General features: G+C 33.3%; 2 protein-coding genes and 2 non-coding genes across 4 annotated transcripts in view; 1 reads left to right on the top strand and 3 right to left on the bottom strand.

Annotated features, from left to right (window-relative positions):
- Window positions 1–6,361: 6,361 nt before the first annotated feature.
- Window positions 6,362–6,449, bottom strand: TRNAS-GCU (transfer RNA serine (anticodon GCU)). Its single transcript has one exon. It is a non-coding gene; the product is annotated as a tRNA-Ser (tRNA).
- Window positions 6,450–7,608: 1,159 nt separating this feature from the next.
- LOC135658156 (ATP synthase subunit a, chloroplastic) lies at window positions 7,609–15,261 on the bottom strand. Its single transcript, XM_065176087.1, has one exon. It carries the CDS (start codon window positions 14,591–14,593, stop codon window positions 13,850–13,852), a length of 744 nt encoding a protein of 247 aa, XP_065032159.1. The 5' UTR covers window positions 14,594–15,261; the 3' UTR covers window positions 7,609–13,849.
- On the top strand, window positions 8,578–8,649 carry TRNAR-UCU (transfer RNA arginine (anticodon UCU)). Its single transcript has one exon. It is a non-coding gene; the product is annotated as a tRNA-Arg (tRNA).
- Window positions 15,262–20,557: 5,296 nt separating the features above from the next.
- LOC135658155 (DNA-directed RNA polymerase subunit beta) overlaps window positions 20,558–22,500 on the bottom strand; it is a 6,677-nt gene continuing 4,734 nt past the window's right edge. The window contains exon 1 of the mRNA XM_065176086.1: window positions 20,558–22,500. This exon is cut by the window's right edge and continues 4,734 nt beyond it. The gene's annotated coding sequence lies outside the window, so the exon portion shown is untranslated.

The following is a 22,500-nucleotide window of genomic DNA, read 5'->3' as shown; positions in this document are numbered from 1 at the left end:
ACATAAATAGATTTCTTCGGAGTAATGAGACTATTCCAATTATAATATTCGTAGAGAAAGAACCGCAATAAATGCAAAGAGGGAACATCCTGGATACAGGATTGAAGGATTTGGACCAGGATTTCCATATGGATGGGATGAGGTATTAGTATATCTGACAGATAATTTAAATGCGATAATTTATCCTCTAAAAAAGGAAATATTGAATGAATAGATTGTAAATTATGAGATTTTGGTATTTTTTTTTCTTCAAGGGAAGATACTAATTGCAGCGAGAATGGAATTTCCACAATGACTGCAAAACCTTCTGATATCATCTGAGAAAAAAAATGGGAATAAAAATAATTGTTGTGCCCAACGAATCGATTTTGGTAAGAATCATTAACCGAATAAATCAAATAATTTTGTTGATACATTCGAATAATTAAACGTTTCACAAGTACTGAACTAAATTTATTGCCATAACCCCCAAAATTCACGGGTTCATAAAAAATTGAACTATTTAAACCCTGATCATAAGCAAATACGTAAATATACTCCTGAAAAAGAAGTGGATATAGAAAGTATTGTTGCCGAGATCTATCTTTTTCTAAATATCCTTGTAATTCTTCCATTTACATTTCCACTTGAAGCAGGGGTAGGAGGCATTTATTGGGTTATCAAATGATACATAGTGCAATATGGTCAAAACAGGGTATTTTGTATTCTATTATGTATATAGAATACAATAGTAATAAAAATATATACCCCGAAAAGGAAACAGGGAGTCCAATCAATAGATCTTTTTATTCTCTTTTTCTATCGAATTGGTTTATCTTCGTTGTTTATCTTCGTTATAATTACAAGAGGATAACAAACCCTTTATTTTTGCAACCCGATCGCTCTTTTGACTTTGGAATTTATTCTCTTTATCAGTATACTGTTTCTTCTACACATCCGTTTCTAATCCATAATAAAGAATAGTTAGGATTTATTAAAAAAAAAGGAAAAAGAATCAATGGTCCACCCACAGGAGAACTCACCCTTTCCCGTATAAGGCACTAATCTATTTTTAACGTCTAATTAGATCGGGTAATCGTTCAATTCAAATTAAGAACATAAGCTCGTTGCTTTTTGTTTTACCAAAATTGGAACCATAGGCTCTATCCATTTATTCACTAGACCCAACTGTAAATGTGAATTTGTTTTGTCCCCTTCCCTTCCAAAAATTTTTTATTTTTGTAGCGATCCAGTAAGGATAAACTAAAAGTTCCACTTTCATTTGAATTTGTAATTTTTTAATAAAATATTTAATAAAATAAGAAATTTTTTTTATTACGACATGCTACTTTTTCCATTCATTACCCTTGAGGATCAGTCGTGGTCTTATAGACTCTACCAATAGTCTGGACGAATTTGTTGCTTCATCAAAATGTGTAAAAGATCATAGTCGCACTTAAAAGCCGAGTACTCTACCGTTGAGTTAGCAACCCGAATAAAATAAAATAAATAGGATATGTAGATACGATAAAAATGAAAAATCCATTAAATTGCACTGCACGACCCCATCAAAACATTGAACTAATAATAAATAAAAAAATATTTTATGTTTTATGATCGATTATACAAAATAAATAGAAAATGTACAGATCATATTTAAAAACACCAGATTCCTAAAAGAGATGCTAAAATTGTGACAGACCTACCAGTTTTTTATCAATTTTTTATTTTTGTTAAGTTAAATTCCAAAATACGTCTTATATGACAGTAAACCCAACAATGCAAAACCCATTATTTGAGTAAAAGTGAAGTTAAAACCCAATATGGGGTCTGGATAAAGAGATTTATTTATCTATGATCAATTAATTTATCTATGATCAATTATATTTGTTCGATACACCATTGTCAATATGAATGCAATGTTGAGAAAACAAATAACAAATAAAGTAAATAAAATAAGGATTTGTATTGGGTTGGCACAACATAAATAAGAAATTTTGATGGAAAAAAATAAGGAAAAGATAAAGAAAAAATCTCGGGTTTACTCAATCAATAGAGGTACAATAAGCAAGATTAATCCCTTGTTTGTTGGTGGATTCCTATAACAAGAAAAAAGTAAATTTAAGTATGAATAGAGCAAGAAAAGGGAAAATTTTAGGTAAAAAATTGTAAGTAAAAAATTATACAAAGATAGATTTTATATTAATCATCTCCCCCCTTTTTTATTAATTTTGTTGTTTTTTCTTTTAATTAACTCGAGGTTTTTTCTTTAAAAAATTCTGCCTTACTTAAAATATCATAAACAGTTCCTGTAGGTTGAGCGCCCTTTTCAAGGAAATATAGAATAGCGGGAACGTTTAAATAAGTTTGATTCTTTATCGGATCATAAAAACCCACTTTTCGAAAATCTCTTCCTTCTCTTCGGGATCGAACATCAATTGCAACGATTCGATAGATGGCTCATTGGGATAGATGTACATAAACAATCCCCCCCCAGAAACGTATAGGAGGTTTTTCTCCTCATACGGCTCGAGCTCGAGAAAAAATTATTTTTATTTCGGTATATCTTTCTGTATATAATATCAAATAGTAAACACAAAATAATGACTCAAATCATAGTCTAATTCATTATTATTATTTTGTTCTTCCTAAAAAAAAAAAAAAAATAAATTTCATTCGTACTCATAACTCAAGTTGGGTAATTCTGACAGAATTCGAAGGGAAATCCTTAGACATTTCTTGAGCCGTCTCTAACCTCTTTTGTTTGTCTCATCTCGAATCTATTTTTATTCCTAATTCTGATCCAATTTTTGAGACAATTGAAAATAGTGTTTCCTTGTTTCGGAATCCTTTATCTTTGCTTTGTAAAATCATTGGGTTTAGACATTACTTCGGTGATCCTTACTCCTTTCAAAAGGGCAGCAACATACCTTTTGTTTTTTTTATTTCTTTCTATAGAAATAGAATACCCATAGAAATAGAATACGAAGAATTGATTCCTCTGTGATACACTTTTTTTTGATCGAAATAGTTTTATCAATTCCGATTATTTTATATTTTAAGGATATACTTACAAAGCTGGTCTAACTTATTGATTGATTGGCACTAACCCTAGATTCTTCCCCTTGATAAATGAATCAATCCTTTCCGCTCGAGCTCCATCATGTACTATCAACCTAAGAAAAATTAGATTCCTAATGGAACAGAACAAACTATGTCGAGCCAAGAGCATCTTCATTTGTATAGAAAATGGTGGATGTAAAAATCCACAGCGGATCATGTCCTTCAAGTCGCACGTTGCTTTCTACCACATCGTTTCAAACGAAGTTTTACCATAACATTCCTCTAATTTAGAATTCAATTTAATTTCAAACCGCAATGGAATTGATTTAATATGTAATCATGAATAGTCATTGGCTCGATGGGAACAACGGGAACTATATAATAGTCTATACTTTATACCTATGGATAGATAAGTATTCTATGGATAGATAAGTATTGTATTTATCCGGAGAAAGCTCAGCAAGGATCCAATTTCTTTAACTCGATATTCTATCATATGAATGAAACGTATTTCTAAGAAAGATGTTTGCTTAAGACTTATTTACTTTACATCTCCAACAGATTGTTCGGGACGATCAATCATGAAATGCAGAATCTATTTTTCTAGAACAAAAAAACTATAAACCTCAAATCCTTTAATTTAATATATTTCCAATCCCGGAAAAAAATAAATTATTAGTCAAATAAACTGTTCCAATGACCAAAAAACAAAAAGGTCGTAAGTTTCTAGATACTATTGATTTATCATATTTCTTCGAGTACCAACCAAGAGTTCATAAAAAAATGTTTTAAAAATCTCCGACTTCAACATCATGACTGGAACTATGTTTTCTAGTCATGACTAAACTGGATCTCTAATTCAATCACCAAGTCGACGCAATCACAATGAGTAGCTAAAAATTTTTAGCAGATATTTCATTCCCTAAGGAGACATAAATTTTACCATGTTCAATTGAATTATCAATTGGTTTTCTTTTAACCAAAGAAGTAAATTGATAATCTAGTTTATCTATTTTCATGAGTATGAAATAGAAAAGGTCTCATGTACGGCAACATTAAGATCCTTATTCTTTCTTTCATCTGAAAGAAAGAATCTGAATATTGTTACTGGGGGTAATCATGGATATTTTTAAAATCAAAGATCCCCTTCCACAAATTCTTTTCACTTAAGTGAAAGGCCATTGTTATTGAAATACAACAACATTGTTATTGAAATACAACAACATTGTTATTGAAATACAACAATATAATAACAATACACAATTATATCATACATATAGGCATAGCGTAGGCCTTGTTTATTTTAGTTTATATAGATTTTGTTTTACTTCAGGTTCAACAATTTTTCCATCAATTCCATAAAATCAAGTTAAAATATATGGAATATCAAAATTTCCCCCCAATCGCTACGTTACATTGATTTACAATTATTTTCATTTGAGGCATCTAAGATATAAGATAGAAAGAAATGGAATTCAGACAATTTTTATCCTATTTTTTCCCACGCCACAGCACAGCTTTAGAAGTTTTAAAACCAGTGATGAAATTAGTACGACAAACTCCCTACTCTTTAGTCTTCACATAGAATGTGAAATTGGGATACCCTATTTTTGACTTTAGGCTTTGTGTGGAAGGGAATAGAGATGCTTTTGTTTCACGCTTCAATTCGGAATGCATCATGTGAGAATTATAATTCATATTTAGAATTCATATTTCATGAATATGGGACATAATGAATATAACAATAGTACGAGCATATTATGAATGTGAATGATAGACCCCAAATTTCTCTTTTTTTTATTCAAAAAAACTTCCACCTGTATTTGACACTTTATTATGCTTGTGATAAATCAAATGGATTCTAAGAATCCATTCTAAGAATTCATTCTAAGAATTCAGAACAAAAGACATTCTAAGAATTCAGAACAAAAGAAAAGGTTGTTCTCTTTAAGATTTTTCCGTTTTATGTGGGATACAATGTGATCCCATCTTTTGTTTCTGATGGAAACGATCTGGGACGGAAGGATTCGAACCTCCGAATAACGGGACCAAAACCCGCTGCCTTACCGCTTGGCCACGCCCCATTTTTCCTGTTTGGCACTAGTCAAGACTATTATTAGAATTAGTTATTCGTCAATCCCCCCCCCCAAAAAAATACATAATACATAATAAAAACATATGGGGTATTTTGTTTGTTGCTAGGATTCAACACATGTAGATTAGATATAGAATCAAAAAAGTTAATTGATCATTACATAGAATTCAATTAAGATAATGTATGAAAGTAGAATTCCTTGTATTCTCATTTGAGAATGGAAGGAAGGATTTTTGATTTGGGAGAGTTCAAAAAAAAAGAAGGATTTTTTGACTTGCCTTTTTCATTTTTCCCTTATAAAAATAACTCAATCAAAATAAAATTATCTAATCTACAAGAACGAAATGTTTGTTATGTTTAATATCTTTAGCTTAATCTGTATCTGTCTTAATTCTGTCCTTTATTCGAATAGTTTTTTCTTTGCCAAATTGCCTGAAGCTTATGCCGTTTTCAATCCAATCGTAGATGTGATGCCTGTCATACCTGTTCTCTTTTTTCTCTTAGCCTTTGTTTGGCAAGCTGCTGTAAGTTTTCGATAAAATCCTTAATACTTTGCCAAATCCATTCATGATTTATTCGACAAAAAAAATTATAAAAATGGATAAGATCGGCTAAGTCTTACATTAGAATTATAAACCCTCGATTAAAAAATGGAAATTCTTGTATATTGAGTAACCGCGGAGATGAATTTTGATCAGTTTATTTACTCGTTCTGACCTTTCAGTGAGTAAGGAGTTTATTAGGTCTAGGTCCCCTACAATACCTAATTGTCGATATGACAAGAAAATTTTTGTGAGGAAGGAATAAAAATCTTATTACAAAGAAATTCGTAAAAGTGACTTTCTTTTTCTTTTCAAATCAAAAAACTCCATTTTGGGGGGTATGATGTCAAATCAAACAAAATAGTATATGTGGTAAAAAGAAAAAATAGGTAATCTATTCCCTTTTTCTAAAATGATCTTATCTTGGAGATTGTGTAATGCTTACTCTCAAACTCTTTGTTTACACAGTAGTGATATTCTTTGTTTCTCTCTTCATCTTCGGATTCTTATCTAATGATCCGGGACGTAATCCTGGACGTGAGGAATAAAAAAAAATTGAGTTTTCTTTGTTTTTCTAATTTTTTCTTATTATTTTATCTATTCCATATATTCACTTTACCTATAAAAAAATAAAGGAATCGAAATTCCTTCGAAATCGAAAGTATCAAGTAATCAGAGCGGGCGGAGAGAGAGGGATTCGAACCCTCGGTACGAATAACTCGTACAACGGATTAGCAATCCGCCGCTTTAGTCCACTCAGCCATCTCTCCCAATTTAAATAAAATTGAAATTTCAATAAAATTTCAAATGAAATTGAAATTAACTATTTCAATTTAAATTGAAATTAAATAAAAAAAGAAAAGAAAATAATAAAAAAGAAAAAATTTTTAATTTTTAAGATATTAATTATTAAGTTTAAGAAAGACATTAATATAATATTTTTTATTAAGAAAGATATTAAACATTATAATTTAAGAAAGATATTAAACATTATAATTATAACATTATCATTAGAAATATGAAACATTCTATTAAAATTTCTAATTATAGAATAGATTTCATTACAGATGAAATAAAAAAAAAATAAAAAGTGAATAATTAAAAATTAAAATTATTAATAAATTCTAATCTAAATTTAAAGGTTAAAGGAATTGAAATTTTATTTTCAATTAAAGTAAAGAAAAAACAAATTAAAGGTTTTTTTTATGTAATAAAAAATTTCTTAAATATTATAATATTAAATATTATAATATTATATTATAAGTAATTTTATAAGTAATTGTATATTATAAGTAATTATATAATTAAGTAATTAATAATATTATATTATAATAATATTATATTATAAGTAATTATATAATTAAGTAATTATATAATTATAATTATATAATTATATTTATATTAAGTTAAGTTAATTTTAATAATTTAAGTAATGTAATTATATAAGTAATTATATAATTATATTTATATTTAAGTTAATTTACATTTACGTAATTTAATTTAAGTTTCATTTAAGTAAGTTAAGAGTAAGTCAAGAACGAATTTGATCAAGAATTCCATTTAGATAAGATTCGAAACAGGTATCTCCAATAGAAAGAAAACCTTACTTCTTTAATTTTGTACGAAAGGTTTATTCTCCCGGCCTGGTCCTAGTTAAGTACTGGCCGGGCCAGTACCTCTTTTTTTGTCCAGCTTCAATGACCCCTTCAGACAGACTGAGAATGCCAGCAATCCAGCAAAGGAAAAGTATAAGTATAACTTTATACTGTTTTTTAAATTTATATATGTTATTTAGAAAAGCTTTGTGCTCTTCGCCTTTTAAGTCCCTGGCTGGCGGGACTAAATATGTGTCAACGTTATAATTTTAATGCTATCTTGATTGCGTCTCACTCCCTTGTTCGACAAATAGTCCATTCATATACAATAATGTATATGTAGCGGGTATAGTTTAGTGGTAAAAGTGTGATTCGTTCTATTAACAACTTAAAAAGTTAAGGGGTCTCTCGGTTTTTTGCATACTCCGATCAAAAACTTTATTTCTTAAAAGGGTTTAATCCTTTACCTCTCAATAGCATATTTGAGGAAGAACATACATTCTCACGATTTGTATCCAAAGTCCAATTAGAAATTCTATTTTCGAAATTGAATAAGAAAATTGGATTATGTATATGGAGTCGTGAAACATAATTTTTTTTGAATTGGATCAATTCTTCCAATCGAATGAGTATGAATAAAGGATCTATGGATGAAGATACAAAAGTTTATTTCCAATCGTAACTAGATCTTAAATTTTGGTGTTGTAAAAGGGAAATTGAAGCCAAACAAGCTAGAAAAGGGTGGTTTTGGTTTACTAGAACCATCAGCATATTGTTTCAGCTCGGTGGAAACCAAATTCTTTTCCTCGGGATCCTGCGAGTGGAAATAGGGAACGAAGTAACTAGACTAGACGGATTTGGTATAATCCCTCTCCTCTAGAGGGATCATCTAGTAAGCGAGTAGTTTGGGATACATTCAGACAGAAAGGCTGACATAGATGTTATGGATCTAATTTTCTCTAGGAATACATCAATCTTCCATAAAGGAGCCGAATGAAATCAAAATTTCACGTTCGGTTTTGAATTAGAGACGTTAAAAGTGATCAAGCAACGTCGACTATAACCCCTAGCCTTCCAAGCTAACGATGCGGGTTCGATTCCCGCTACCCGCTCCATATTTCTTATTATGTATTATACATCTTATTATGTTATGTATTATACATCTTATTATGTATTATACATACATGCACCATCAATTTAGATATGCATTCTTTTTTATTCCCTAAAATATTTTCCGTGTAATTTGATTTTTTATCCGAACAAAAGAAAGTAAGAATACAAAAAAATAAAATAGGAATGAAAAGCGTCCATTGTCTAATGGATAGGACAGAGGTCTTCTAAACCTTTGGTATAGGTTCAAATCCTATTGGACGCAATTTATTTCCATCTATTTTTAAAATGGCTATACTTTTTAAAAATGGCTATACTAAGAAACCCTTTTTGAATCATTCGAATCAGAACTATTTCTCAATGATTACTCTTGTACTAAGAATAGAATATACCAAGAATAGAATAAAAGTAAGAAATTTATGTTTGTTCCTGAAGTAAAAACAGTTCGATCTGTTCTTGAATAGCTTCCTTCAAAAGAAATTCTACTTCCTCGGTGAATGTCTTGGTAGAAGATATAATTTCTTGAAATTTAGGTTTATTGTTTTTTAAGTAGCTACGTAACTGACTGAGAAATTTCTTTACCTGTCCAATTTCTAGCGGATCAAGATATCCATTCGCTCCGGTATAAATAGTAGCTATCTGTTCTTCCACTGCGAGAGGGTCTGATTGGGATTGTTTAAGCAACTCGCGTAATCGTTGACCTCTTGCCAATTGATTCTGAGTAGCTTTATCGAGATCAGAAGCGAATTGTGCAAAGGCTTCTAACTCTGTGAATTGCGCTAGTTCCAATTTTGATTTGCCGGCTACTTGTTTCATGGCTTTAATTTGAGCTGCGGATCCTACTCTGGAAACGGAAATACCCACATTAATAGCAGGTCGGATTCCAGCATTGAATAGATCGGCAGATAAGAATATTTGTCCATCTGTAATGGAAATTACATTAGTAGGAATATAAGCTGAAACGTCTCCAGATTGAGTCTCAACTATCGGTAAAGCGGTCATACTTCCTTCACCTAAACTAGAATTTGATTTAGCGGCTCTTTCCAAAAGTCGTGAATGCAAATAAAAAACATCTCCTGGATAAGCTTCACGACCGGGAGGTCTTCTTAATAGAAGAGACATTTGGCGATAAGCTTGTGCCTGTTTGGAGAGATCATCATAAATTATTAAAGTATGTTGTCCACGATACATAAAAAACTCAGCCAGAGCCGCTCCCGTATAAGGAGCGAGGTATTGTAATGTAGCAGGTGAATCCGCCGTTTCGGCTACCACAATAGTATATTCCATCGCCCCCTTTTCCCGGAAAGTAGTCACTACCTGAGCCACAGAAGATGCTTTTTGACCAATAGCTACATAAACACATATTACATTTTGACCTTTTTGATTGAGAATCGTATCTGTGGCTACGGCTGTTTTGCCGGTCTGTCTGTCCCCAATAATTAATTCTCGCTGACCGCGTCCTATAGGGATCATCGAATCAATGGCAATAAGCCCCGTTTGAAGAGGCTCATATACAGAACGTCTAGAAATAATACCTGGGGCAGGAGATTCAATTAACCGAGATTCAGAAGCTGAAATTTCACCTCTCCCATCAATAGGTTTAGCCAGAGCATTTATAACACGACCCAAATAACCCTCACTCACAGGTATCTGAGCAATTCGTCCTGTTGCTTTTACGGAACTTCCCTCTTGTATCATCAAACCATCACCCATTAATACAACGCCAACATTATTTGATTCCAAATTCAGAGCAATGCCTATTGTACCCTCTTGAAACTCTACTAATTCACCTGCCATTACTTCATCAAGACCATGAACACGAGCAATTCCGTCGCCTACTTGAAGTACGGTACCGGTATTCACAATCTTTATTTCTCTACTATATTGTTCAATACGCTCACGAATAATATTACTAATTTCGTCGGCTCGAAGGGTTACCATTAGTGTTTCTTTATTCTTTTTAGGAAGGAAAAGATAAAAATAATGCCTAAACTATAACTAAAAAAAGAAGGGCTAATCAGTTATTTCTTGCATGGCCCCGAGAATGCCAATATTAGCACGGATCGTACGGAAATGTAACTCGCTATTCAAGCAACTATTCAGAGTTCCTAGAGCTCCTTGTAAGGCTTGTTGGAAAACTCGTTGTCGGACCTGATTAATCGCTCTTTGTTGTTCAAACTGAAGGGTTTCATTTTTGTAATTTTCTAATTGTTCCAAACTATTACTAGTGGCATTAATCAAATTTTGTTTTTCTCGTTCTATTTCAGAGTATCCATTCATTCGATACTCATCTGCTTCCATTTCCACTTTACGTAAGCGAGCCCGGGCTCTTTCGAGCTGCTCAATGGCCCCTTTACGTAATTCTTCCGAATTTCGAATAGTATTCAAAATCCTCTGTTTTCGATTATCTAATAAATCATTTAATGAAAGTAGATTATCTTATCATTAATTTCAAAACTTCCATGATCTCTTCCCGAACCAAACATGAATCTTTCGATTCATTTGGCTCTCACGCTCAATTATTTATTTTATTTATGGTGTGGGTATTCCCATATCTTTTTTAATGTTTTATTTATGGTGTGGGTATTCCCATATCTTTTTTAATGTAATGAGCCTACCCTCTCTTTTCTGTTTGTATTCAAAGATGTCAAAACTGATACAAGACCAGAATATCAGGAGGACTCTTCCGACTAGACCAGACAAAAATCTAGAATTGTCAGCAAAGTTGTTTCTTTATTTGTATTTTATTTATATTTGTTTTGTATTTTATTTATCATTTTCATTTTTAGAATTCTATTTCATTTTTCATTTTAAAAAAATGAAAATAATAATTATTATATTTTTTATTTGTTTCTTCAAGTCCAAAAATTCCTCTTTTTTTATACATAGGTCGTCATTTCGGCATTAGATAAAAAAAGCAAAGTGCTCATTTTTCTAGTAAATGGTTCAAATTCTTTTATCGATATGAGTGTTCTATATCAAATCAAATAAATTACCAACTATTTTTTTTTTAACCATTTCGTTACTAACGTAGTGGTAGAAGTGGTAGAAAGAGTACCATGTTTTACCTGGACTTTAAACAATTTAGCTTTAACCATGTTAATGGTCTCACATTATTGGTTGATAGAGAATCAAAGTGGATTTACCAATAAGTCACGAAATGCTATGGTTCTTACATATGATTTCTTAATTTATTCAGAAGTAATTCGTCGAGATCGTGCACCTTTTTCCTATTTCTCCTATAAATACCATAAATAAAGTGCAGCTGGATGGATCCAACCTATTCTTGAAATACACAACTCGCACACACTCCCTTTCCAAAATAAATCAATACACCAAGCACTACACTTAGATTTATTGGATTTGTTGCTAAAATATCGGTATTAAACCCGAAACTCCCGGCGGTATGGCCAGTGACCCAAGGAAACGAAAGAATCGATTACATTTTTCATATGCTCCCCTCTCTTATGGATAGGACTAACAAAGAACAGAGTTCTTTTTGTATCACTTCACTCGCCTTTTTTTGATCGATTTCTTTTTATTAATTTCATTTCCACTTTATTTAATGGCAATAGATTAAATCATTTGTTTGAAATTTATTATTTTTTAAGTTTTCAAGAAGTTTCCAATAAGATACTTTACTTAGGTCTTAGATCTCATATCAATTGATAACTATTTCGTTTGTTGAAACGCTTCGAACAATGAAAGTAAAAAAGTTTTCTATTGTACTAAGCTAAGGACAGAAAGGAAGAAAGCAAGCGAATCTGGTAATTCCTCATCCTCAAATCAGCCCTTCCTGGCGTATTGTCTCAACAAATAAGTAATTTATAAGTAAAGTGTAAATATAATTCGAAGAAGCAAAGGGCAATTCCAAGTTAAAGTTAATAAAATAAGAAAAAAGTATGTAAGGTACTTTTTTCTATTTATTTCTAGGATTAAACAAAAGGATTCGCAAATAAAAGCGCTAACGCCACGACCAGTCCGTAAATTGTTAAAGCTTCCATAAAAGCTAGACTAAGCAATAAAGTACCTCGTATTTTACCCTCTGCTTCTGGTTGTCTCGCAATACCTTCTACAGCTTGGCCTGCAGCAGTACCTTGACCAACTCCAGGTCCAATAGAAGCAAGCCCCACGGCCAATCCAGCAGCAATAACGGAAGCGGCAGAAATCAGTGGATTCATGGTAAGTTCCTCGCACAAAAAAAAAGAAATGGTTAATGATACAATCAACCAATGAATTATTACTCATTTTATCATTAAGATCCAGCGGTCCGAAGTAACTAAAAACTCCGAATTGAAATGATAATATTACTAAATTACTGAACTGAATCGTCACAACTATCTCGTTTTTACCCATAATGGAGTTTTTGTAAATCCATATGCATACAGTTCTAACTATTGTATTTCTTTGTTTCGAACCACTCTTTCATTTAATTCTTCGTTCTTTACTACACCATTCTTGAGTTCATCTCTTTGTTCATTCAATCCACAATCACAGACAAAATAGAAGGACTGATATTGAAATCCGTCTAAATGGAGTGTGACTAAATGCAGTGTGAGCTGCAATCAATATCAATCAAATTAATACCAATACAAATCAATATCAATATATCAATATGTAGTAATATAAAAGTATGTAGTAGTACCAATATCAATATATAGTAATAATTAATACTAATAATTATCGATAATATAATTATAAATGATTATATTAACTAATACTTAATTGATACTTAGATATTTTACATATGAATATTAATACTTATATTAATATTAACTATTAAACTAATTATTAATGTTAACTAATACTTATTTTATTACTTATATTTATTTACTTATATTTATTTATTTATTTATTATTATTTATTATTATATTTATTATATTATTATTATATTAATATTATTATTATATTATATTATCATTATAGGATTATATTATGTATAGGATTATATTTTATATTATGTATAGGATTATATTATGATTACAGAGTAGAAGTTATGATTATAAAAATAGTAATAGTATGTAATTAAGTAATAGCATGTAATTAAGTAATAGCATGTAATTATGTAATATAGTGATGTTATATAGGATGATAGGGATAGCCTTATATAACTAATGAATATCTAATGTCATTCTAATATGACATATATATTTGTTTCTTCCATAACGTAAACCACCCGCATTTTTTTTAGATTAAATCGGATTCTAGAATCATTCCTAGAAACATAGACGGGGTCCGAGCTTATAGACATTACATACATCTAGTATAACCTCCCCAACCCTTCTTTTTTTTTTTACAATTCTGTAATACCGTCCATCTTTTCTCCTAAAACTCTAAGTCATATAGTAATACGTTATTATGTTCCCCAACCAATTGGATTATCTTGAACCACGCATGAATTGGGATAAACTTACTTAATAATAATAATAAAAAATAATAATAAAAAGACTATTTTGAAAGCTAGTCAATGATGACCCTCCATGGATTCACCTATATAAGCCGCAGCTAACGTTGCAAAAATAAGAGCTTGAATACCACTTGTAAATAATCCAAGAAACATGACAGGTATAGGAACTACTGAAGGGACTAAAGAAACAAGAACGACAACTACTAATTCATCAGCCAATATATTCCCGAAAAGTCGAAAACTAAGAGATAAGGGTTTTGTGAAATCTTCTAGGATGTTAATTGGTAAAAGTATTGGAGTTGGTTGAATGTATTTCCCAAAATAACCCAATCCTTTTTTGCTAAGACCCGCATAAAAATATGCGACTGACGTGAGTAAAGCTAAAGCAACAGTAGTATTTATATCATTCGTGGGCGCAGCTAACTCCCCATGAGGTAACTGTATAATTTTCCAAGGTAAAAGAGCACCTGACCAGTTAGAAACAAAAATAAATAGGAACATAGTTCCAATAAAGGGAACCCAAGGACCATATTCTTCTCCAATCTGGGTTTTGCTCAAGTCTCGAATAAATTCAAGGACATATTCGAAGAAATTCTGACCGCCGGTCGGAATGGTTTGTGGATTCCGAACAGCTAGGATCACCGAACCTAATAAGATAGCAATTACTACCCAAGAAGTGATAAGTACTTGGGCATGGACTTGTAAACCTCCTATTTGCCAATAGAAATGTTGGCCTACTTCTACACCCGATATATCGTATAACCCCTTGAGTGTTTTAATGGAACATGGTATAACATTCATATGGTCCTCTAACAAAAATTGAACTTCAAAAAATAAATTATTTTGATTCAACCATCTCTTTCTCAACTCACCAACTTGAATCACTAATTGTATTCATCAATCGTATATTTAGGATATCAAGAAATTACATAGGATACCAAGAAATCACATAACATCATAACATATTATCAATATGCCCACATTTCCATTTTGTTTTTTCTTTTTTTTAATTCAAGAATAGTAACCGATCCAATAAATCTATAAAATCCCCAAATAATTAACTAATTATTCTTAATCATAATCAACGATTTCTTATATAGCTACAACGGCCCTCACAAATTGCGGATACTAATTTGTTAAGAACCAATCGGATTGAAGCTATAGCGTCATCATTGGCTGGGATCGAAATATCTGCGAGATCGGGGTCACAATTTGTATCGATTAAACAAATCGTCGGAATCCCTAAAATTACACATTCTCGAAGAGCCATATATTCTTCTTGCTGATCAACGATGATCACAATATCAGGCAATCCCGTCATATATTTGATACCGCCGAGATATGTTTGCAAGGCAGATAATTTTCTCTTCAACATTGCGGCATCTCTTTTGGGAAGACGGTTGAGTTTCCCCATCTTTTGTTCTGCTCTTAAATCCCTGAACTTTTGAAGTCTCGTTTCCGTAGTAGACCAATTCGTTAACATACCACCGAGCCATTTTTTATTAACATAATGACACCGGGCCCTTATTGCAGCTGATGCTACTGAATCCGCTGCTTTATTTTTGGTACCAACAATTAAGAAGTTTTTTCCCCTACTTGCTGCATCAAAAACTAAATCACAGGCTTCTGATAAAAAACGAGCCGTTCTAGTGAGATTTGTAATATGAATACCTTTACGCTTTGCAGAGATGTAAGGGGCCATTCTAGGATTCCATTTCTTAGTACCATGACCAAAATGAACTCCGGCCTCCATCATCTCTTCCAAATTGATGTTCCAATATCTTCTTGTCATTTTTCCCCACACTTCCTTTTTGTTTTTTCTTTTTTATTTTTTTAACAAAGAGACGAGGTACTTTGAAATAAATAATTGTTCCGATGGAACCTTCTACCGGGAATTAACCGTTGATACACGGTACAAACCATTAATGTCTTTTAATTACTTATTTTTTTTTTACCAAATCAATACTCGGACCAGATAGTTAAGTTAAAAGACAGATAGTTAAAAGTGAAAAGATAGTTAAAGTAAAAGAATCTGCTCTTAGGAATCATGAAATCGCGTAAACGATTGTTCTGATGTCTCATGGAAATGGGACGTAAGAACAAAATAATTCTCTATGGTGTAACAAAATATCTCTCATTTCCAAATCGAATAGATTCTTTCTTTTGATTTCCAAATAAATGTTCTTGTCTTGCCTTGAACGGTGCACTAATTTTTTGAATCCGGTACCAACGGGTATAATCCCACCCAGAACAACGTTCTCTTTCAGGCCTTTCAACCAATCAATACGACCTCGTAGAGCAGCTTTTGCTAAAACTCGAGCGGTTTCTTGAAAACTTGCTTCGGATATGAAACTTTGAGTATTCAAAGATGCCCTCGTTATTCCCAATAGGATTGCCCGATAAGAGATCGCTTCGTCCAAAGCGCGCCCCGCTCGTTCCGCTCGCAACAATCCGATTAATTCCCCAGGTGAAAAAACATTAGACATTCCATCTTCTGAAACCAACACTTTTGATGTTACTTGACGTACAATAATCTCTATATGTCTATTATGGATCTGTACCCCCTGGGATCGATAAACCTTTTGGATTTTATTAACCAAAGAGATACGACTTTGAACTATGGTTAGCTCCGCTTGAATCAAGAATCCCCAGGGGATTCCAAGAATTTTTGGTATACCTTCGTTCCAACCTTCAACTCTCCTTTCGAGGTTCATCGATATTGAATCAATAGAACGTACTTCTAAGATTTGTTCCACTTTTGGAAGACCTTGCGTTATGTCACCAGATCTCGATTTTTCATATATAAATGTAACTAATGTATCTCCTTCGTAAAAGATTTCTCCATAATGGCCATGAACAGTAGCTCCTGGAGTGGCCAAATAGGGCTTAGCCGATCTTATAACTAAGGAGTCAACATGAACAATTATGATCTGACCAGATTTTTCTACGTGTGGTTCGTATTTGAATAGACATACATTTTCACAAAAAAATTGTCCAAGACGAATTTTTTTAGATGTCTCTTCCCAATAATCGTGATGGAGAAAGTGCCAATTCAAATGGAATGGATTCAAAATGATGTTACTGCATGGATCGGGGTTATAAATCCTCCTATTTTCATCTATTAAACAGTATTTAAGTACTTGAAGTACTTGGAAAGTCTGTTGAAAATTGTCAAGTAGCAAATATTTCTTTAACAAGATCTGATTATAAGTTATTAAATGGTAAGATGAATAGAAATTTGCTATTTTAGGTACAATAGTGCCTAAGGGACCCAGCAAATCCTTAATTGGGATTATGGGATCCGATTCTTTTGTCATATTGTTATATTTTGAACCATTGAATGGGCCAATTCGAAAACAATTGGATGATGACAAAATTATCAAAGATTGGCATTCCTTATTTCGATTTAACAATGTACCAATAGTACCTTGATGTTGGGTAAGTGATTGAATCCTGGCCTTGTAAAAAAAAGGATTGATATTTGTGCGATCTAATCCATTATCGGAAATCAATCCGGAACTTGCCCTATCATATCTTTTTCCGGTATACGAAATAGTGGACTTGACTAACTCAATTCTTATGAAATCTCGAATCAGATCATTTGTTCTTACCTCAACAAAGGAAGCGTGAACCTCTTCCGGAGAACCTTTTTGCTCTTGATCCCAATTCAATACTAAGCAAGTCCGAACTAATTGAATACTTGTGTGAGAAATTCCTCGAATTGACTTGCCATTTCCATGAAGGATATAATTGACAACTCTAAGTTGGACATTATCCTTTTCCCGCAGGAGATCTTGAGGAAAAAGTGTTGCTAAATTTATGCCATCAGCTATTTCATATGTGACTACGGGTCGAACCAAAACAAAATACTTTTTCTTGGTAGGTGTGATCCGTTGGACATAGATCCAATTTTTCCATTTTTTTGATTCCTTAGAAATTTTTTTTTCTGTTTCCGGTGGTATCAAAATGCCGCTGTGCCTGGATATCTTATCTGCCTCTCCAGGAAAATAAATATCTCCGGAAAATATTTTTAGTTCAATATTTTTTTTTTTTCTCTCCACTCGGACTAATCCGCCTACTCGACTTCTTGTATTTAAAGCGAGTTGTGTATCTACTCCAATGATACTATTGTTCCGGACCATTATCAACGAAGATCCGGGTAAGATATGCACTTCTTCGAGAATGAAAAAAAACCGATCTACTTTCGTTTGGTATTTCGGACTAAATTCTTTTGGTCCTCGATACTCAATCAAATCCTCTTTTTTTATGATTGAATTGACCTCTACGGTTCCATATTTAGTAATTCCTGAATTGCTTCTTCTGTATCGTGGATCATCAAAATAAGCAAGAATACTATTTCTACGTAAAATACCCTGTTTTGGTATTTCGATCGAAATACCAAAACAGGGTATTAGTTCTTTCTCTCGTTCTTGATTGTATTGTAATGGGATGATGAATCTATTTCTTCGCTTTTTCGCCAAGAAATAAGAATTCCCTTGGATAATAGAAGGATATATGAAATTCAAATGACCATTAGACATCGTTTGATCAGGTCTTATTGAATAGTCAATAATTTTCTTATCTTTTTTACCAGAAGTATCCAACAATTTATGTCTTATTCGACCATTAGTCATTGATAGGTCAGAGATATATCTTTCTTCGACAGAAAAAGAATAAACATTCATTTGATCTTGATCCTTGTGGAGCGAAAAAGACACTATACTGGATCTGCACGGACCTCCCGCTAATATCCATAAATGACTCGTTTTTGATAATAGATGAACATTACCATATGTATATTCAGGTGCATGGTGGACATCGGTACTCCAGTGCATTTCTCCCTCTGATTCAGAATAAATATGTTTTCGTACCTTCTCTTTAAAATGAAAAGTGGACGTTCCAGCACGAATCTCAGCAATCACTTGTTCTGATTCTACATATTGATTATTTTGAACTAAAATAAAACTTTTTGGTGGAATATTTACATTATGTAGAATATCCCGACTCTCAATAGTTACATACAAGTCTATAGAACATAGAAAAGCAGGATGCCCATGACGGGTACGTGTGGGATGAACCAAATCCTCATTGAATTTTATTTTTCCATTAGAAGGAGCTCGTACATGCTCGGCAGTACCGCCTGTGAATACTCCACCGGTATGAAAAGTTCTTAATGTTAGTTGAGTTCCTGGTTCCCCAATTGATTGACCCGCAATAATACCTACAGCTTCTCCCAATTCGACCAGGTCGCCATGAGTAGGACTCCGACCATAACATAATTGGCAGATCCAAGATGTACTCCTGCAAGTAAAGGGGGTTCGAATATATATTGGTTGTGCTCGAAAGGTTATGAATCGATTGACAAGTCCAATCCCAATATCTTGATTTCGAGTGGCAAGGCATCGTAGACCGATATATATATCGTCCGCTAATACACGACCAATTAGTGTTTGGACAAAAATTTTTTCCGTCATCCCATTTCGAGGACTCACGGAAATACCTCGGATAGTGCCACAATCTGTTCTACGTACAATAATATGTTGAACTACTTCAACAAGTCTACGTGTGAGGTATCCAGCATCTGATGTTCGTACAGCAGTATCTACAACTCCTTTGCGGGCTCCATAACAGGAAATTATATATTCTGTCAAAGAAAGTCCTTCACGTAAATTGCTTTGAATGGGTAAATCAATCATTTGTCCTTGGGGATCCGACATTAATCCTCTCATACCTACTAATTGGTGTATCTGAGATGCATTTCCCCTAGCTCCCGAAAAGGACATTAGATATACTGGATTAGAAGGATCAGTCATCCGAAAATTAGGATTCATTTCTTGTCTCAAATATTCACTTGTAGCATACCATATCTCAATGGATTGACGTAATTTTTCTACCGCGTGTACATTCCCATAATGATGGTGTTTATCCAAAATAAAACTTTGTTGTTCAGCGTCTTGGACTAACCATCCCTTAGAAGGGATTGTTAAAAGATCATCAATTCCTAATGAAATAGATGTAGCAGTGGCTTGTTGGAAACCCAAAGTCTTTACTTGATCCAAGATATGTGATGTATATGCCATTCCGAAATGATCTATTAACCTGCTAATAAGTCGTTTCATAACAGTTCCATTTATCACTTTATTGTGAAAGACCAGATCGGCCCGTTCTGCCATAAGTACAGTACCTCTTATATTTATTCTGCTAAGTAGGATTCGACAATGGACCTGAGTTAGTGATTCGAAAACTTCCTTTCCTCAATCTCAATCTTGATTCACGCAGAAATTCAGAAATTATGATACCAGTGAAATTGGGGAGACCCGAATTCCCATGGGCACGAACATCGCCTAATCTGATTTCTTAGTTTAGATAGCGTATGAGTAGGCTCGACAAAACCCCTGTATGGCTTCTTCTATTTCCCGATAAAAAGAAATATGACCAAGAGTAGTTCGAATGTATATACAACGGATTTCCTTTGTTACACTTCCTTCTATTAGATAGTGCCCATAAATCTCATGATAAGTACCCAAAGATTCATATTGAACTTCGATGGGAACTTCTCTTGAGCCAATGACACGTTGATCTAGTCTCCATCGGAGCCACAAAGGACTATCTAAACTAATTCGTTTCTGTTGATAAGCTCCAAGTGCATCATAGGAACTAGAAAAATAGGGTTCTTTCTTTTCCGTATACCTATAGTCATTTTTTTTATTGTCAACCTTTTTATTTTGGTAGTTTCCGCAACTATATCTATATGGATTATACCTATTTGCACAAATACCTCGACGATTCCCGATCGTTAATAAATAGAGTCCGATAAGCATATCTTGAGTTGGTACGGAAATAGGATCCCCAATAGCTGGAGACAAGAGATTCATATGAGAAAACATAAGTAAACGAGCCTCCGCTTGAGCTTCCAAAGATAAAGGTACATGAACAGCCATTTGATCCCCATCAAAGTCTGCATTGAAACCCTTACAAACTAATGGATGTAAACAAATAGCGCGTCCCTCCACTAAAAAGGGTTGGAACGCCTGTATGCCTAATCTGTGCAGGGTGGGTGCTCTATTCAATAATACAGGATGCCCCCGCATAACTTCTTGAAGTATTTCCCATACAATGGGTTCTTTTTCCCGAATTTTACTTTTAGCAATTCCTATGTTAGAAGCAACATGTTGTCTGATTAGACCACGAATTACAAATGTTTGGAAAAGCTCTATTGCTATTTCTCGAGGTAATCCACACTGATGTAATGAAAGCGAAGGACCCACGACAATGACGGAACGTCCCGAATAATCGACACGTTTACCAAGCAGAGTCTCACGAAATCTTCCCTCTTTGCCTTCAATTACATCTGAAAATGACTTGTAAACTTTATTATGACCATCCCTCATTGGTTGTCCACGGATCCCATTATCAAGAAGTGTATCCACGGCCTCTTGTACCAATTTCTCCTGACACATTACTAATTCCCCTGGCGTAGATCTACTTGTTGCTAATAGATCGGTAAGAGTATTATTCCGATAGATAACTCGTCTATAGAGTTCATTAATATCCGAACTCATTAGTTTACCCCCATCTATCTGAATGATTGGTCTCAACTCGGGAGGAAGAACTGGTAATAAGCACAAAACCATCCATTCTGGTTCTACATTTGTTCGAATAAAATGTTTAGCTAATTCCATGCGTCTAACCAAAAAATCCTTTCTTCTTCTAATTTTTCTATCTTCCCATTCATTTCCAGTGGACCCCTCCTCCCCTAATTCCTTCCATTCTACTAATGAATTACCCGTAATAATTCGCAAATCTGAATCGGCTAATTGTTCTCTGATAGCACCTGCTCCTGTAGAGATTTCTCGATTTCGAAATGTCTCGAAGCCTTGGGTAGTAAAAAAAAGTGGTATGCTGTATTTCCGAGATTGGATTTCATATTCGAATAAACCTCGTAATCGTAAGAAAGTAGGTTTTTTCGCTATGGGCCTAGCAAAAGAAAAATCGAGATAGGTTCCTGTAGGATTGGATTCCCCCTTTTAAAATCGGACGTGAAGGTTTCCTTTCATCCGGCTCAAGTAGTTACCTCAAAAAGGGGATTCTTTCTTATTTAAAAAGTTTGTTCGAAAAACCCTACAAACAAAGAACTACTCCTTACTCAAGTTCCCACTAAGGACCAACGATTCATTCTTCTTTTTTTACTTTCATTTTCCGAATTACTTATGACAAAATAAAAATGTAGGATTTTTGAGTAGTCTACTTCCCGTCAAATGATGAATCCCCTTAAAAGAATACTTTGGGACTCGTAAGGGATTTACTTGTCTATATATCGTTCTATTCGATCCTTTAGGTCCCTACTCACCTCGATGGTTATCCCATGATGCCCCTTGAAGCATATATGCGATAGATAGACTTCTGTAACCATACTATATTTGCTTGCTTAAACGGAATCTCTCTATAAAGAAATGGAATAGCTGATTCCACAAAAAAGTGTTTTTTCACGAGGTATAACTAGCAATTCCTATTTATACGGAATCGACCATGGATCAATTCCCCTTGCATTTGGAAGTATTGAATACACCTATAATTCTGAGTTTCGTGTTACTTTTACTTCTCCCAAAACACATGTCAGAGCCGGGGGCACCCCAATCGGATTGAATGGGATGACAGTTTCTCAGTCCGAATCTGTAAAACGAAAATTTTGATCAAATCACACATCG

The sequence above is a fragment of the Musa acuminata genome, unplaced genomic scaffold, assembly GCF_036884655.1.
Source record: "Musa acuminata AAA Group cultivar baxijiao unplaced genomic scaffold, Cavendish_Baxijiao_AAA HiC_scaffold_360, whole genome shotgun sequence".
NCBI classification, from domain to species: Eukaryota; Viridiplantae; Streptophyta; class Magnoliopsida; order Zingiberales; family Musaceae; genus Musa; species Musa acuminata.
The sequence above is the reverse complement of the archived record's forward strand: the minus strand, read 5'-3'. Positions and strand labels throughout refer to the sequence as shown.